Below are 19,850 nucleotides of genomic sequence, written 5' to 3' on the forward strand. Positions count from 1 at the left end.
CTACCACCTTAATATTGATATAAAAACGTTGGTATTAGCATAAGGTCAACGTTTTTAAGGGTTAATAAGGGTTTTATAAGGATTCAGTGATCATAGTCTAAGATTTTCTATGTACCTGCTCATGAACAGGTAAACTATATCCTAGCCCCCGCTCATGTAATCAACATCACTCGTCTCCATTTAAAACTATACCCTTAGATATAAATAATTAATGACAATACTACAACAAATGATAAAACATTGTAAAAAGTCAATGAGTTAATGCAAATGGATCATGTCCAAGTGACATGATCCATTTGCATTAACATATAGTTCATGTGAACATTGTTCTATTACATTACAATATTATTTCCACAGAAAATTATGTAAAAAAAATAGGCAATGTGCATTGTAAAAACACTCACATTAACTGCCTGTATTATTATTATTAATTAGATAACTCAGGATAATAAGTAACATATATATTTTTAAGGTTTCATTACACACATTACAACTATTTCGAAAATCCATGTCTATTAATTAACAAAAAAATAATTTATAGTTTTTTTTTAATATATTCTTGTGTTATATACCTTGGATCAAATTTAATATTGTAATACACATTTATTTCAATCAGTAAGAAAATAAAAAATTCGAGGGCCTTTTTTTCAATACCAGTAAGGATCGCAGTTTGGCACTTGGTGTACCTATTTGAAATGATTAACGAGTAGGTACCAAGGCAAAGCCTAATTAAGCAGTTCAAAAATCAGTACTCCTAGCGTAACACAGTAGTGGGTTTTAAATGACCTAATAAGTAAATTCAAATTACTAACTAATTATCAATACTCACTGGTATTCTCAGTGACTAATGGTTTTGTTTGGCACGAAGGGAGGTCCTAACATAGAGGCAGTGTAGCAGTTTCAAATTATAGTTTTCAGTACTAGGCGGAATACCTTGCAGTGTTTTTTAAAAATAAATTTAAACAGAAACCAATCGCCGAACGGATTTCAAAAACTAATATCTGGAACTTCCCGTTTAGACTAGACCATTATGCTTAAACCACTAGAAAAATAGTCTGTAAGCCAACTGTTGCTATGTATGTTATTCACAAAGATATACGCTTAATTTCTTACAGATACAAAATCAGAAAGATTGTGTACTATTCACAACTACATAATGCACAATAATTCTAAATATTCGTGATGTCACCGATATAAGTGTATACCACTGAACACAACCAAGATAAGAGAGTACTACTAGGTTTTTCATTAGCCAATAATACAACTAACTATACATAGAAAAGACATGATAGTGAATGGAACTGGAAAAGTCACAAATAAAATGGATATACACTCCTCATAAACGCGCAAATTTCGAGGTGTTATGTAGTATGTAAATTTTAAGGTAAACATGCATAACGGTTAAAAAACTTACGAAATAAATTAATCATAAAACCTAAAGATTAAAAGAGAAAAATTGTTTCCAGATTCATTTAATGTTATTTATCTTATTGTTTGTTGATAATTTATCATTATCATATTATTACTAATAGTTTTAATTATTTAACAAAAGTTTATAATAGTTATTAATATAATCGCACTGTATTGTGTGATTAACCGCCAGCACAGTTTTAACATGTAGTTTTTTTAAATTCATAAGAGGAAACACAGTAACCACAATCAATGTGGCGAAAGAAGTACTTAAGTCACAACTAATTTGTTCAGTACTGATAATTTTTCACCAATAAACTTAACTAAAACTAAAATTTTTGTAAACAACGAATGCATACATGATGATTCCTTTGCACAAATATGCTATCAACACCCGAATTTATTTTGAATTACTTTCAAACCTCATATTAACAGATCAATTTTTTATACTTCTACATAACAAACTAACATTAGAAAAGGAAGACTTAAAAACAATATAATTTTAATTTACATTTTAACAAGATATTCTTGCATATTATATATAAGTACATGTTTGAGCAAACTTCAGATAGACTAAAAGTTTGTATTACTCAAAAAACAAACAAAGCTCCTATAGAGTATTATAATTGATCTAAATATTTATGGTCATTATATAGTGAGCAATCAAATTAGTTTAATTTATTATTATTGATAACAACATTAATAAAGAGGGCAGTTTGAGTATCAGAGGTAGGCTGTTGGTTCATGCCAGCACCACTAGTACTGGAGCCAGCGCTTGAATCTTGATGTCTGTTATTTCTAGACTCCTGCAAACATGTAACAAGAAAATCAGTATACCTGTATTAAAAAAATTACCAAAAAATATGTTTTATTTTTTAAATTTAGTCTTGCATTTATGACAATATCAATTACACTAAAACAATAGTTTAAAATGAGTAGTAAATAAATGAGACTAGGGCTTATTAGATACCTCAACAAACTTTCATTACAAGGACTTAATAAATAATTTTATCGTCCTCAGTAATCATTGACCAGTAAATGTTTCATAAGTATAGTTTTATAGAAGACAAATTGTTTAACAAAATTTTGTATATAATGCGTTATTTTAATGCATAAAATTTTATAAATAGTTTTGTTGGCAAGATGATATTAATTATTTATAGGGACGACTGACCTGGCGCACGCAGGCTCTCTTAGCAGACGAAGGTCCCTGGCTCGGCGTGTCGCAGGCGTCGGCTGTGACGGCGGGGGCGGGGAGGGCGAGCTCGGCGGGTGAGGCGGGGGAGGCGGGGGTGACGGCGGGCAGCAGCGCCAGCGGCCGGCTGGGCGCGCCGTCCGACTCGCCCGCCTCGTCCTCGTCATCGCTGGACGGTGCTCTCCTCACCCTTTTGCTGAACAAAACGTTATACCTTATCATAAGCTAAGTTGAGGCGTGCAAGTTCTCACTAAAATAGTAAATTGCGTTTACACCAGCGATAATATTACAATAATGCAACTCGTGGCAAGTTCTGCAAGCTTCAATTGCAGATGTCGTGATAGTTTACACGTTGAAAATAGTGTTATAGTTTATATAAAAGAAAAAATACTCGTTACCATGTCGATTTTTTTAGACAATAGACACCCAAACTCTGTTGTATTGGTTCAATATTAAAATAAATCATAGTATAACTCACTTGGTATTTCCTGTGTTGTTGTCTTGAGGCAACTCTTGCGGAGTCCACATGCTCTCTACTGTTTCTTCGTCGACGGGCGGCATCCACGGGCTCGGCGGCGAGTACTTGTCGTCTCTGTGCTCGTCCGATTCGGGGCTATTAAATATATAGACATAGACATAACTATCACCATAATATACCATTCCAACCACCAACTGCATGTTAATTGTAACAATGAACCGATCAAAATGACCCATCTTTAAGCATATTAAACAATCTTTATTCTAATTGTTCTATTTCCACTATGAGTCTGAGGGAAATGGTTAAGATCGTTTAAATCGGAATCGGGCATATTTTTTTTATTAGCTGCCTATTTCCTTTATAAAAAAATATATCAACAGTTTGACAATCAAAAAGCAGCAATCATACGTTTTCTAGAATAAAAAAACCTTATCTGTTTAAGTAAATGCACCTATTGGTATTTTGATTATTGGGCTAACCTGAACGTGGTTCAGCGCGGCTATAGTCCCAACCATCCAAATACCAATATTTTATTTAAAAATCGTACCTGCAAACCGATTCTTCCTCTTCTTGGTAGGAGTACGCCGGTCGGTTAAAGATTCGTGCCCTTTGAGTGTCGGCTCTCTCGCGCGCGTCCTGCGGCTGCGCGGACGGCACACGCTTGATGAACGGCTGCGCTGTGTCTGTCATATTTATACAAATATGTTCCATCATCATCTGTAGTGTATGTCTAGTTTTCGCTCTGGGTGATATTAAATTCAAATTACAATTATTCACATGCATTTATTGCTCTTTGAAGCTACGGCATAGAAAATAAAGTTTTTACTATATTAATCCTCTTCATAGTGAATAGACATGTCAAGGCATGGCAGCATGTAAACCCGCTATAAAATCCATCCCGTCCACCAACCATTATAATGACCAGCATATATGCATATCCCAATTCGATCCAACTGAGTTTGTGTTATTATTGATTTAAAAAAAACATGCATGACCTGCTCAAGATTGTAAGTTATAGCCAACAAATCCTGATCAAGTCCTCAACAACACCGGATGTACTAGATACTAATTCGTCAGTTATTTTCATTTATTAATACTCACCATCAACTGGAGGATTCGTCCAATCAGCGGGCGGAGCGTATGACCGGTTCTGGCTTGGCACAAAGCTGTAGTCTGGGTTATAGGGCGGCGGCAAGTCTGGAGATGCCTGGCTCACCTCACTGGGCCCAACGAACAGAGAGCAGTTCGACATGGCTGGTAAACAAGAAAATAAATTATTTAATATTTTATCAATTTCAATTTAGTCTACGTTTATCTAAGCACGAATAGAAAATTCTTTATAGTATGGACCCTGGCGAGTCCTATTACCGTAAAGACCATAACATTAAATTTATAGTAGGTAATATTAGGTACTGCAATATATGTATTTTAAACAAATGTAACACTGAAATATATTTTCCTTGAAGCCTGTCAGTTACTACGCGTACGAGACTGTTAGATATAATTAACTCTAACAAGATAAGCACACATATGTTCAACATAAACATAAAAATTGTAATGCATACTCACAGGCCTTAAAGATCTCCGGTTTCCTGTATAAGTAGAAACAGACAGCCATGCCAATGACGATGATAATGGCGATCCCAATGAACACCCACGAGTAGACCGGCAGAATGGGGCTATTTCCTTGGCTTTCGGGAAACACGCACTCTGCGTTAACATCACGGTGGTCTACCACTAATCTACAACAGAAAATATAACCTGAGTATATTTCCACAAGTAGGTAAGCTATTGACAAAATAGAAAACAAACGTAGTAATTTTTATTGTTGTACAAGAATATTTTAAACTATTCATGACAATAACATCTCGGGGTTAATTATTATAACTAGAAATATTGTGATGTTAAATACATAATTTTGATATTTTATAGTACTGTGGTACTTCGGAAACTATTATAGACAAATACTATATTAATCTGTATAAAACTAAATACGTTAGTTACCGTAAGCATTTCATGCATATTATAATTTCCTTTTACACTATGTAATCTAAATTAATTAATTTATTTATTTGCACTTCATATATTGCTGCTTGAATTCAAAAGTGCCACAAATAAAAAAAAATCAAAAATGTTTTTATTGCAAAAATACAACCGTAACCCTTCATATTTTTATATATAAAAAAGACACTCACTAATTTTGCATTTTAAAGTACTAAACAACGCAACCGTTTGTTTTGAATTTTCGTTTTTAACACGCAAAATATGATCTAAACCACCATATTGCCATTTACGCGTCGACAACTGAACTAAAAGCACATTTCTTTTATGCAAAGGTACCATATCTCGAAAATTAATCTGTGATACGCATTAATTTTATACAAAAAACAATCATATATCGGAATACTTTAGTTTTGAATAAAGAATACACGTAAGTATGACACTATTTTTATATCAAAAGAACCATATTTCAAAACTGGTTGTTTTGCACAAAAAATATAGCTAAATAAACTTTAATGTTTTAAATAAAATAACCTTATGAGACAATGTGTTCATTTTGCATTAAGTTATTTAATATAAAGTACGCTATTTAAAAATAGTTTATTTTGAATAATAACAACTACTTCCTATTATTATCACTTCAAACCAAAAGGGCCTTATGCAGACTTACATTAGTTTTGCTTATATTCTTACATTAATACATATTTAAACATAGGTTCAGTGATAAAGTCATCTTTTGAATTACATCACTTTAGCATTTTTTTTTTTTGTGCAAGGGATTATAATTATTGTGGTTATAAAAATATTACGTTAGGTATGTTTTTAGGTATTATATTACTACTATTACTTAGGTATTAATGTTAAATAAATCAATTTCGTCCTAAGGCAATTGATTTCCTGTTTATTAGCTATTCTGTTTATGCTCCTTTATGAATTTAATATTTGTGAAAACGCTAGGTCCTTTTTGAACCGTCACCTCGGCATGATTGTTCAAAAGGAGCGAGGTAGGTGTATATAAGCCATTACTTCATAATTTACTTATAGTTTTTATTTTTTATAAAATGAGTAGCGGAGAATATATATTACTCAAAATGTTAAAATATAACAGCAGAAGTAAAAGCGAAAATATTCAAGACTAGGAAAAACAACTGCAAACTAGCCAATATTGGAAGAACCAGATTTGTCCTCAATGCGTCTTTTGAGAGTAATTGTATTGCTGATAGTCAGCACAGTCGCAGCTTGTACTTGATGATAAGCATTTAAAAAGACAACCAAACTTAGTTGTTCTACAAAATCAGTATGATAGCGACACTTCTGAGTCTACAAGTTCGACCAGTTCCAGTTCAAATTTCTCTTCAAAATAGGAAACACCTTTAAGCTAGCTTTAAGTGATTCAGAACAGAACAGTTCAAAACAGACTACAATAATTAGCTCCTGAACCTGGACCCTCTGGTTTATATTATATATATATATATTACTAGTTTTAAATGAATTGCTCTAAAAATCAGTAAAATACTGTACTGTAGTTTATACCTTAAACTGATTTTGAAAAGAGCAACACCAGAGTTTCTTATCCGTTTTTCTCTAGTGAGAACTACTGCCCGAACTGGTGGAAGAGTTAATATTGACGGAATCTAAATAATGTATATCATTTTACGGGTTCAAATAAATCATTTCATATATAAAGTATTACGCCTAACTTTTTGATTAAGGATCACACACAAAACGAAGGAGATGCAATTCATTCTACTATCCAAAAATATATAATTCGAGCATTAAAATCATCGCCCATTTATGTACCTCATTAATACGTAACGATATTTAAAACTGGTAAAATTAAAGCTTCGCCTTATATAGTTGAAGAACTTACGCGTGATAGTTTTGTTGATTTAAAACCTTTGGCTTAATTTTATTAATAGAAATTTTATTCGAATATACTTTGAATCGTTCCTTGCAAATCTGCGAGGACGATATTAAAATTTAGAGAGACACAGTGAGCATTGAGTGTTCACATACTAGGTTAAGCAAATTGAAAAGACTTACACGTTTTAATGTGTTTATATTTTCAAATTGTTGTGATTTTGTGGTCTCATATGCATCATGTCCTGTCATCTCATGTCCTAATTGCATTTAATATACTATTATGGCAATAAGATAACATTTTAATAATAATATTGTTGATTTAGAAGTTACAGCATAATGGCAAAGAATTTTGTTTAAAAGTTTTAAATATTTTCTTGATATTTGTAAAGTTTTTGCCTTATGGTAAGTTTTAAAAATCTTTCGGTAGTTTTGATAATTAGCTTGGCCAATTTTATACATTTTCTTTTATGTTTACATTGTTTGAATAGAACTTAAAAAATATTTATTGATTATTTTACAACACTTTCGAAGTTTTTTATTTGTTAATTTGAGGAAAACTTTGATTGGTTTTAAGTTTTAGATAGCATTTTAGTTATTTTATTATATTGCATGGTGACTTTTATTATATTTCTTAAACATTTTATAGAGAAGCATAATTAATATAATTATTTTTTGATTTGTGGTTGTTTTCTCCCATATTTAGTATATTTCAAACATTTTTTTTATATTCAAAAGTAACTTATATGCTTATATCTCCTCTGGCATTCAGTAGATCACAAAACCACTTAAAACATTTAATGCAGCTTAAAAATACGCTTCTAAGTATATATAATATTCATACTATATTTTTTATAAAATAACAAAAAATTAGATAAAATGATTTATTTTTCTTTAATTAGCTCTCCTGTAAAAAAGTATAATTTTCATTTGTGGTAGTTTTGAATTCAAGCAGCTATATGTACAATTACATATTGTACATAGACGGACTTAATGACCAACGCGCCGACCCCAACATCCCACTATTGCTGTACATAATATAAAGCCTCGTGTCGATTGTGATATAATAATTGAATATTTAACCGTAATAAAAATAAATGATTCTTTAGTTTACAGTGGTTTTCTGAAGCCGGTTTTTTATTTTTATTTATCGCTTTTTCGTTAGTTAAAGACTACAAAAAAAACCTATTTTATTTGAATGCGTTCCCCTGTAGATCTTCAAAGTTCGTAGTCCCATATGGTATGGCCCACCAAAAAAATTAAAATGAGACCAAGCTAAAAAATATGTCTTATTGAATTACCTTGCCCTTTTAAAGGCAGTGAAAAAACTATTAAAATCGAAATAAAATATCATTAGGATTACACTCACCCTTCGAGGCATGGTCCGCAGTCGACCAGAGTTTTGACACAGCTATTCTCCGGCAAGAACGGTGGTGGTTGTCTTTTCAGATTCCCACACTGGAGACACTCGATGCATCTATGGGCGGATATCTCACAATAGTGGCCCTCGCCGCACTCATCATTACTGGAGCACGTTACCGGGTGCGCGCCCACGGCATAACCAACCGCGGTTAAGTAATATAACGCCACGAACCTGAAATTAAACACAATTCTACATTTGTCTTTGTTTATTATTGCATACTTACCTATAACTATTTAATCCTACTAATAAATATAAGTGTGAAAGTTTGTGCATGTTTATCTATGGAAAGCTAATATTTAACACAAAGATTCAAGAGGGATTTTATAGCGTCCCACCAATCACGTTCACTGCAATTATGTCATTTGGGTAATTTTATATTTAGGACTTCAAAATTATTTGTAATTTTTCCGGGAAGGAATAATATATAATGTGACTTATATCAGATTATGTAGTAACATACCCTAAGTGCTTTATAATCGTGAAGAAGCTGTTGAAATACCTAATTATAACTCAAAATTAGATAAAGTTCTAGACTCGAAAGGTTGTTTTGTTGACTTCCACCAAAATAAACAAAACCTATTCATCGTTGAAATATTCAACGTAAACAATCAAATACGGAAACTAATACAACCACTTTATTAGAATTGCGGACGTGACTCAGTGGGTCGTCAATCAAAACATGAGAGCGAGAACAGCCGGCCTAGCATGCGCATCACGAGATATCTCGATAACGAGAGTAGACAAATTGTCGATGTCGATTAATATCTCGTTTTCTCTAACATGCGCACCACGATCGACAAATTCCTCGTTGAAGACATAAGTTTACTCGTGAAGACAAACCGATGTTGCCCATTGAAATATATATTCTAAACATTTTATTTTCTAATATAGCTAAAATGGTTTTAGTTCATTCAATTTTTATAGATCTATGATCCAATTAGGTTCTTTTGACGTTTTATGTGACAGTTTATGTCATAACAAAGAGCATAATGTTAATAAAAAACGTAAATAAGTAAACACATTCAAAATTAATAATAATATTGTACAATATAATAAGGATTCTAACACAAAATAACAGCTCCGCCCTATTTTGGAGTACGAAGTAACAAGACAAATCAAATAAAATCTAATAAGACAATTATTTGTACGAGTATATGGTGCCCAAGCCGGACTTTACCTCGGGTGACTACGCCCCGCCGTGAGAACGATGTACCATAATGCCTAATGGAATCAGTAGTGCAATCGGGAAGGAGATGACTGTGGCTTTGGGCCTCACAAAATACCCAATTGATGTAAGTATAGTGAAACAATAACCTTATTAGCAAAACACCAATGTTGTAAGTTGAACTTTGCAGCCACAAAGCTCAAGTTTGTTCTTATTCGATGGTAATTGATGTTTTAGTATTAGTGTTTATTAAAATATGAAGTAAGTATATATTTTCTTTTTTGTTTTAGTTCCGTGAATCAAGTCCCTCTACATTAATTGGTATGTCCCCAGCCCAGCAGTCAACACCATGTTGAAGAGCTTACCAAATACTACTCCCAAAAAGTTTTTTAGTTGCTCGGTTTGAACTTAATACTTTAATAAAAATATGTATTTTTATAATGTTTTTTTTAAAAAAACTACATTTTTAAATACTTAATATCATGTATATATATTTCGTTAGGTATCTTTATTTATACACTAGATAAAACATCTGTATGTTAGGAAATTTGGTTCTGTTCTGTTGGTTTAGGAAATTAATAATATAAGTAAACTGCAGCAATTACTTGAGAGTGCAATTTCTGTTTCTTGTAAGTGTTCATAGTATTTCATTACAGTAATTGTAGGAAATTTGTTGTATAACAAGTTATTATAAAATATTCTATTGTTGCCTAAATTTGTGTAGAAGATTTTGTTGTAATAATGAAAACTATCTTGATATTTAAAATGTGAATATAATAAAATATACATTATTTACATAGGAAAATATCTGTTTATTACAATTGAGGTCATCCTGCTTGAGAGACACTTGCAGGTACTGATAATTGTACAGGTTCTTCTCACACATCATGGTCATTTATAATAGTTTCCTCCATTGGAACACTGTAACATAAAATACTGCATTACCTACAGTTACTTAACAATAGTAATATAATGTGAAGTTGTACCAGTGGTAAAATAATATAGTCAAACAACAATTTGAAACAGTGTATAACCATATATCCATTATTGTTAAGTCCATCAGTATACAATCAGTGTAAATGAAGTTTTTAATAAAGAAATAAAGCAAGATATTGTTTGTTTATATTGTTAAGTTGCATAGTAATAGTATCTTCTCCGATGCATACCTGGCATTCACATTAAGAGTTTTGCTGTTTGAATCCATAATGTGACATTTTTGGTAACATATAGGTACTAGTTTTGCAAAACATAATGGTAAAACAAGTTACTCATTTGTATTTGTAGTATTAAAATAAACAAAATTAAAACTGCAATTAATCTGATTAAATAACTCTTATTACCTCATTAGTTGGCACACTAATTTAATTTTTATGAAAGGTAACACGCTATGTATTAATTGTGAAGATATTTCTCAAAGTACATTCATTTTTATTTCTATTAACTCTAATAATTAATTAATAGTACATTACCAGTTGAACCTTGGTGTCGCAGGAATCCTTCCTCATTTTTTGATGTTGTGCACTTTGTGGCTCATTAGGAGGTAATATTTTTATATGGGTACAATCTAAGAGCCCTAACATACCTTGCACGTAAAATTCACGAGTCTCACCTAAAAAAATAAAAATGATTCCATTATCTATAAATCAAAATACTTCAATTGATATTAAACTCAGCTACTTATGTAATTAAGTATGTAATAAATATATTCAATTACCTTTAAACGGACGGCTATGCCTTTGGCTTGAGACTCCAAATCGGGAGCAAACTTTTCTTTAATATACAATGCCATTCGTTTTGTAGCAAAGGGATATCATAAATCAATTAAGTATAATATGTCTTCTTTTCACTTTACACGCCTGTCGTTTGTCCTATATCGATATTATTTTACTATAGTAAGATACCACCATCGCGTTTTAACGAATAAATTAAATTGATAATTTTCTCGGTTTATCTCTTCGTACAATATCAAAGAAGACAAATATCTCGTTTACGTGTGTCAAAAAACGATAAAATTATTTGCTCATGTTAGGGTTTGTAGACAAAAATACCACAGATTAATAAAACATTAATTTTTCTCTACTTTTCCCGTGACAAGTCGAGAAAATGAGCGCGCATGTTAGTGTCGGTAGACATATAGAGATAAACGACAAAACCACGAGAAAAAGTATCGACAAAATTTTGTCGTCGTGCGCATGCTAGGCCGGCAGAATCTAATCAATTAATAATTATAGTAGTTCGTTAATTGTTAAATAAATGTAAATCTAAAATATTTTAATGATGGCGTGTGAATAATACCCAACTGAAACGTTTAGGTAGTTTTCTCAAAGCTTATCATAATATAAGCTTCAGTGCAAACTCGGTTACAGTAACGTCATAATATGAAGTCATTGGAATGACGCTTCCGAGATAATAAATACATTTTATAAAAGAACAATACATCTAGTTAAACAGTTATGTACTACCTATATTACAATTGCTTGATTGCTCAAAACTGTCTCAACCTCTTATAAATATCTGAATTGATTTATTATTTCTAATGTTAAGTATGGCTTTGGCCGCGGTTCCGCCCGCGTGAAAAAAATAACGGGATAAAAGTCCCGGTTTATATTTTCCCAGGAAAAAAGTAAAACACTTAAAATCACTACAAAGCAAAACATAAGGCGCGTTGGGGTAAGATCATAGGAGGTATAACATCGTATAAATCAAATAACTCGTAATTGTGTTATAATTTTTGTTTTCGGACAACACTACCTGCGTCCCCATCTTGTACCCTACGTTCCACTAGTTCACATGAGTGAATCCGTCAAGTAAAGAATGTTTACGGTGCTAACAAACAGAATATCGGTGTTTTGTCGTTCCATGGCAGATCCGGATTAACCCCATGTAAGAATTTGCCTAATTTTAATTGAGTATTTACTGTTTTCAATTAATTTTGTAGGTATATACTATCATAAAGGAAATAAATCTTGTGACTTGTTTATTCAAATTTGTCGAAACACGTATATTCCCTGAGATCCGATCTTTACACATACAATTATTTGTCGTCACCTTACTTAATTGATAATTTAATTGCTCATGAGTTAATAAAAAAGTACTTCTGTAATACACATTCCCTAAAGTACATACATAAGTATTATAAAAACATAAAGTATAATTAATATTACACAATAGGTATATACATTTATAGCAATGTACAATGTTACTTACAACTTACGAGCATTGTTACGCGGTAAATGAGTACTTAGTACTTACCAAGTCCTGGGTTCCGTAACATAACATTATGATTAACGCAGTAAGTATAAGTATACATACATCAAATATATATGTATACTTACCTACCTATTGCGTTAACGCATACTTCAATACAGATAAGTGATAACAATATGCGAGCACAATATTAACGTCGATTACGTTATCATAATCTCTTTGATATTAACTTTAAGTCATTTATTATAGTGATTAAAATATACCAATTAAAGGCTACTGTCCAGTCAATTCAGCTTACTGGCCACCATGTATCTAGGTAGATAGGTACCTATATATTTTATAGCAAAGAGCTATGTAGACAATATGATTATTTAATATGTATTAGACTAGGGTAATCTATTACCTAATTATGTTACTAGGTAATTTAAAGGTTATAAGTTATGATTCAAAAACCAATACGTGGCGTTCCCAGTGGCCCGTACTTACATTATTAGGTTAAGTACATACAGTAGGTACTCACATAATATTAGATATATTACTTAAGTATCAAACTGGCGCATTTTGTTTTCTTTGTTTTTAGAAAATGTCTGGATAATCCGATTTGAGGATAAACGCTTGCGGGTTGTTGCCTACGTGAGCAACGAACGCGATGCGACAAGACTTGACGCGCTGCAACGTAACGCGATGCGATGCTAACCGCAAAGATTATTTATAAGGTTTTTTGTACTTATTACTTCACGGAACATTTTCTAGTAATGAAAATTGAAAGATACAATTTTAAATACATTTTGCCAATTTGCGTCATCTATAACAGAATTTTGTCTTTATCATGGCCAAAAGGCAAAAACTGGATCTCGGAAACTATAATAGCTTAAACGCCCTGTACGCAACTAATTTGGAAGGTATAGCGTTATATCTTAAAAGCAAAGACGGTATATGTTTACTCAATTATTTATTCATGCAAGTGCAGTCACAGTACTATGATATCAACGAATATTGGATTTTTTATATTCGCGAATAAAAATACAAATATTTGCTTCTATGTTATAACGCCTCAAGAATATGCTTACAAACTCATATTTTACAAGCTACCGTTGCACGATGAAGTTTTCTAAGTTATAACGCATTTAGCCTTTTAGGTTTTCACTAGTAATTATTGTACTCTGATATTGATATTTTACATAATATACATCAATGCCGTTTTACAAATAGACGCGTCATATACTAACAAAATTGCACATAAAAACAGCGCGGTATTTACTATAGTCATAGCCCTAGCGGATCGCATTGGTACGGCCCGAATGGGCCCGAGTGTGCACGAATGGGTCCGAGCGTCGACCGCCACGTCGCCAGGACAGTCGAATAAAATGTATTTATTAGTTAAAAATAAGTTAAATAGTGTATACTTATTACTAACGTATGAAATGAAACGTTTTTTTTTTCATTCACAGTTGGAGTATAAATTGTAGAGTCTAAAAACACAGGAAGGCATTTTATTTATAAAAATACAAAAAGTTAGTAAGCCGACTAACCGCGACAGTGGTTGGAGGTTGACTAAGTGAATGTCGGGCAATTACCTTGCTTTCGTCTTGCCAGTATTGAGCTCGGACAACGTATCTATGTAATAAAAACATCTTAGATATACATTGTATATTTATATACATGCCCGCCGTCCATTTGTTGGAAGTTTGTGTAAGTATAGAAGGCATTATTTTAATACAATATGCCTGTCACGGGGTCCCTGTGGATGGATATGTTGCTGAACAAAAGTTCTGCACTGTACGATGAGTACTTAGTGACATGCCTACTCTGTATAGATATAATGCAACATTATGCACGCAAGTAGACACGTTATTGCGCGACACATAATGTTCATCAAAAGTTGCGTCATCAATACAGTTACTTTATAGGCACTTGTTATAATGTTATCATATTATTTTAAATGTACCTATTAGTGAATAATGAGTCACAACGAGTAACTATGTATCTCCATCACAAATCCAACCGCCTAAGATTTTGATTTTGAAAACTGTGTGATAATTTTCAAAAGAGTGTTCTATCAAATGTAGACATAATTGCAATATTGGCACAAATATAATTCAGACTCATACATAGGAAAATCTATACAGATATAAATGGATATTTCGATGTTTGCTTGTTAAAGTACTAAACGTAGGATTCGTTGAATGTGTTTAGACAAAATTTTGGACACAGATAGTACTGTCTTAACCAAGGTCACTTTTTATCCGCGAATAAATCTACAGCAGGTCTTCATTCCGGGAAGCGACTCTCATACGAGTGACACGATGGAAGCATAATTTAATTTAAAACTATAATATTTAAATTGATGGATTAACCAATCTTAAAATCAAAGTTAAATTCTCATTGATATCATAATCGCTTTTATTTTATCGATTTATTTTATGATTGAACGTTGAGCAATGTATAATATAACATAATGAGTAACGACACACGATGGAAAAATACAGAAGTTCCTTATTGTGTTCTAATTATAGTTTTCGTTTAAACTGGGCTCAAATTTGTTTTGTAATTTAGTAGGAACCACGATGCACCATCACCATCACCATTAATTTAAAAAAACATCAACTTACTACTCAATTTCTACGGAAGAATAAGATAAAACGTAAACAAAAGCTACCTACTTTCAAATAAATATTTTCGTTATAAATACCAATTACTTTACACCGAATATAACATGAACAGACGTTTACGTTTTTTCTTCTTTTCGTGTTTAATAAGTGCTAGTTCCATCGACTGCGTAAACCCACCGCAACAGGAACACCGCAATGCCTATTTTTGCCAACTTGCAGTAGTGTGCCAACACTGTCGTGTTTAGTTTTGAAGAATATGGCTCGAGTAATTATCATGCATTGCTGTGTTTATAATTTGAGATCTTTCATGTTAGTATTGCTATTGTTTACATCTAACGGTGATTTATGGCGCTCTGCATCACGCGTGCAGTTCGTCTTATTTAAAAATATGTTTGTTGTTGTAGGTCATGTAACAACATGATACAACTTGTAATTTCAGGTGACTCTTTTCCGTATTCGGAAGTGAATCCGTTTTTTTGTAATTAGACGTATAGGTAAGTCAAAACTCCCCTATTTAGTTATATGGCTAATGATACCATTCTATCAATTAAAACATCCCTAATTGCAAAAATGTGGATTTACTCCGTAGACGGAATAGAGCCCCCTGACTAAGTACTTATATTACAATTACAACATTTATAGTAAGTAAGTAAGTAACTAGTTTTACACACACACACACATCATCACGCATTTATCCCCGAAGAGGTATGCAGAGGTGCAACCAAGGCACCCACTTTTCGCCGAGTGTGTTCCGTCCCAGGATGTGATAGGGGGCGAGCCTATCGCCATATCGGGCACAAATTCCAGACTCCGGGCTAATATTGAGCAGAAAAACCCAAATATCACTTTGCCCGACCCGGGATTCGAACCCAGGACCTCAGAGCGCTGCCGTACCACGCATGCAGTACAACTACGCCACCGAGGCAGTCTGTCTGTCAGTAACTAGTTTTATTAATATAATATGTAGAATAATGGACTTACAAAATCGAATATTAATTCTATTATTTTTATAATAATACGAGGGGCTTCGTAGATGGTAAATACCTCTATAATAAATACAATACACATTAGATAATTACTAGTAGGCTCGGCAGACATTAACCTGCCACAGACTACGTTTTATGTAAAGTGCTTTCAACTTTTTAGATACCTATGTATAGACAATAGCGCCACCTATCGGAACCAAAAGTATGCTATTTCTCAAGTCCAACCAACCATAAACATTTACATAAATTCATTGAAATCGGTTAGCAGGTTACGGAGATTAGCGTTCACTACATGCGCGCCATCTACCGTAAAATATATACTTACCTATTTATACTTCACCAAATTTTATCTCAAACAGATGGACAGTAAGTATTATAGAAGAAAGCAGCGCATGAAATACGAACAAAGATTTTTTTTTATTATATTAAATATTAATTATTCTACTAAGTTCACGATGATATGAAAATAATGAAACATATGATGATGACGTAACATCAAACATGGCAGCCGACAAGTAATGGCAAAATATGAGTAATACGAATACACTTCATCAAGTTGCTTATGACCTTCAGACATAGTGGGGGCCGTGATGTTCCTTTATTGACTATTCAAATATCCATGCGGACGTGGGCGACATTTGATAATCACATGGGCTACTTATTAAAGAATAAACATTTTTTCATAAGTATTGATTTCCATTGTGGCAAGTCAATGGTCTATAAACCATAAGTATATTCTATAAAGTAAAAACAGCCATTTGTTAACTCTATCTAAATATTCTATAAATTCATTAAAAAAGGCGATCCAAGTACAATTAATTAACAATGATGTGGCCGATATTCAATTTAAACTCCGTGAACATTCTAAGACAGCGTCGCATCGCTCTCTTGTTGTAATAACAGGTACTTCACCGGCTAGATACCCACGTGCATTATATAGCTAGTGAGTGAGTCATGCACCAGTTTGAGTGCCAAGCGCGGGGTGATACGGCCGGGAGGCGGTCCGAGTCGGAGCGAGAGAATAAAAATAAAATAACGCCGTCCACCGCGCGATACAAAGGACGAATCAGGATCTCGTAAGCACAATGACGCAACATTTTGCAATATTTTACAAGAAATAAACAACTCGGAACACTTTTACACTGTACAATTATTATAATTTATATGTAAGTTGAGAAAAGCAAGTTATTTTTATGGTAAGTAGGATCTAGTGATGGGTCAACTTGGGTTTGAGCTGATGTTTTTTTTTTTTATTGCTGCTTGAATGACGAGGCGAGCTTGCTGTCCGCCTGATGGTAAGCGATACAACCGCCCTTAGACAAGTAACCAAGATCTTGAATTACAAAGTATTGTTTGGTTTTCCACTGCGCTCGCCATCCTCAGACATGAGATGTTAAGTCTAATTACGTCCAGTAGCTACACTGATTATTGGCTACTATCATCTTTGGCATTGGCCCTTCAAACCGGAACACAACAGTGATTAAACACTGCTGCTTGACGGCCGAAATAGCCATTATGGTGGTACCCACCCAGGCGGACTCCCACATAATACAAGAGACCTACCACCAGTGATGTGGCAGTATAATATATACTTCAATCTAGTTAGCAAGATTACAGCCGTCATCACATCTGTTTTTTTCCTTTTCTGAATTCAGAATCTGAAACTAGTACGCTTAAGAGTCCCATACTAAACGACGCAGAAGGGCACTGCGTAGACTCATCTGCATGCTGAATTTTTTGTGAGGCAACGATAATGAATGATTAATTTTTTTTCAAGTTGATCTGGCACGTTAGTGGTGGCGAACATTCTGGAAACAAATCCGGAATCCGTTCCGTTTCACGCAATTTATATTAAAAGCGCAAGTAAATGGATGTTCAGGGTGATTGGTAATATGTCGTATTCCCGTTAAGAGCTTGTAGATTGGGTCAAAAGCAATGCATTTTGTTTCATGAAGCCCTACTGAAAAATAATATATTTCGAGCAACTTAAGATTTAAAGATAAAGTGAAAGCGTATGTTTGTTATCTGGTAGGGCCGATTAATGTACGATAGTACAAACGTTGCTAAATGGATTATTTGTTTTTGTTTTCTAGTATTTAACATTTAAGATTTCCATAAAACCAAATTAAGGTTATAGCTTAAGGTCCATTTTCATACATTTTGTTTCACCTTTAATCTGGGTAACTAAACAAGTATTGACAAGTAAAGAATTTAAATTCACGTCTAGTTAGTGATTAGTTCTCGCAGTTGAAAGAAAAACGTAAAAATAATTAATATACATGGATATTTCGGCCTTTAAAATGTAATATGACGAAATTTTAAAGACCGAAAAATCCATGCATATTAATTATTTTTACGTTTTTCTTTCAACTGCGAGAACTAATCAGTAACTAGACGTGAATTTAAATTCTTTACTTGCCAATACTTGTTTAGTTACCCAGATTAAAGGTGAAACAAAATGTATGAAAAATGGACCTTAAGCTATAACCTTAATAGTTAAAATAAACTATAAGTTTGAAATTATAGCCTTATGTCTACAATTTTCGTATTTTATTCAACTAAGATTTTAATAGAAACTGCTGTTTATTTCAGAAAAAAATCATAGTGACTAGACGTGCAAAACACATTAAAAACTTCTTTATTTATCCAGCTTTCTAATGAGACATAATAACATCACAATTAACATTGCAAAAAATATATTATAAATGAATCAGTGTGGCTTTGGTACAAATTGTTTTGTATGCAGATGCATGATTAAAAATAAGATTATTAAAGCGTAATACGATATTATTCTTTCAATAAAACTCATCGTGCTTTATTTTACAAAGCTTGCTCGAATTATGAGCCTCTGTTCCTAATACAAGTGCGCATTTTGTGGCGCAATTAACTTGCAGTCATTCAAGAAATAAACTATCTGTTGCCTACTCAGCTGCATTAAGTACTTCTTCTTAAAACCAGTTCATCGCCAGAAGGTATAGGTGAAGTACAGCAAACGAAAATTTTCATGACCCTAGACATAAAAATCAACGTGTGTGGGTGGGACTATGGGGATGTATTTATTATCACGGAAAAATATAAAGCGGAAATTTTACCACGGATTTTTTTTCCTCGATTGAAACCCCCAAGACATTTTTTATAGAGAATGGAGATAGTTTGGGGCCCTGGGAAAGATATAGCCTCTTTTTTTATATTAGAAAATATACACACATATAGCGAGACTTTTATTCTGGAAAATCTTTCCTCGCGGGTAGAATTTCGAGCAAATTGGTATGGAGATTGAGACTACGGTATGTACATAGCCTAGTTTTTGACCGACAGAAAAAAAAAATAACCTTCTGCTACCGAGGCGAAGCCGGGATGGGTCGCTAGAGCTTACTTAATAATTGTTCTTCATACCTTTCTTGTACCTCCCATACTCCTAACTAGCTAACATTCAGTAGCTTAGTATCAACAGATGGTGTCAAACAATTGATTGTTATGTATTCAACCTTCCTGTTACGTCTCTTGTTGATT

At 33.0% G+C, this 19,850-nt stretch overlaps 1 protein-coding gene across 3 annotated transcripts in view; it reads right to left on the bottom strand.

Annotated features, from left to right (window-relative positions):
* Positions 1-19,850, bottom strand: part of LOC115445822 — a 32,091-nt gene that overhangs the window by 1,883 nt on the left and 10,358 nt on the right. For all 3 annotated transcript variants that reach the window (XM_037441569.1, XM_037441567.1, XM_037441568.1), the window contains exons 2-8: positions 8,314-8,538; positions 4,653-4,825; positions 4,185-4,337; positions 3,631-3,766; positions 3,084-3,218; positions 2,585-2,801; positions 8-2,216 (exon numbers count right to left, since the gene is read on the bottom strand). In XM_037441569.1, the coding sequence (XP_037297466.1) occupies positions 2,079-2,216; positions 2,585-2,801; positions 3,084-3,218; positions 3,631-3,766; positions 4,185-4,337; positions 4,653-4,825; positions 8,314-8,538 (1,177 nt within the window). In that variant the 3' untranslated portion in view covers positions 8-2,078. The remainder of the gene's footprint in view (positions 1-7; positions 2,217-2,584; positions 2,802-3,083; positions 3,219-3,630; positions 3,767-4,184; positions 4,338-4,652; positions 4,826-8,313; positions 8,539-19,850) is intronic.

Source organism: Manduca sexta, chromosome 22 (assembly GCF_014839805.1).
Source record: "Manduca sexta isolate Smith_Timp_Sample1 chromosome 22, JHU_Msex_v1.0, whole genome shotgun sequence".
Classification (NCBI taxonomy): Eukaryota; Metazoa; Arthropoda; class Insecta; order Lepidoptera; family Sphingidae; genus Manduca; species Manduca sexta.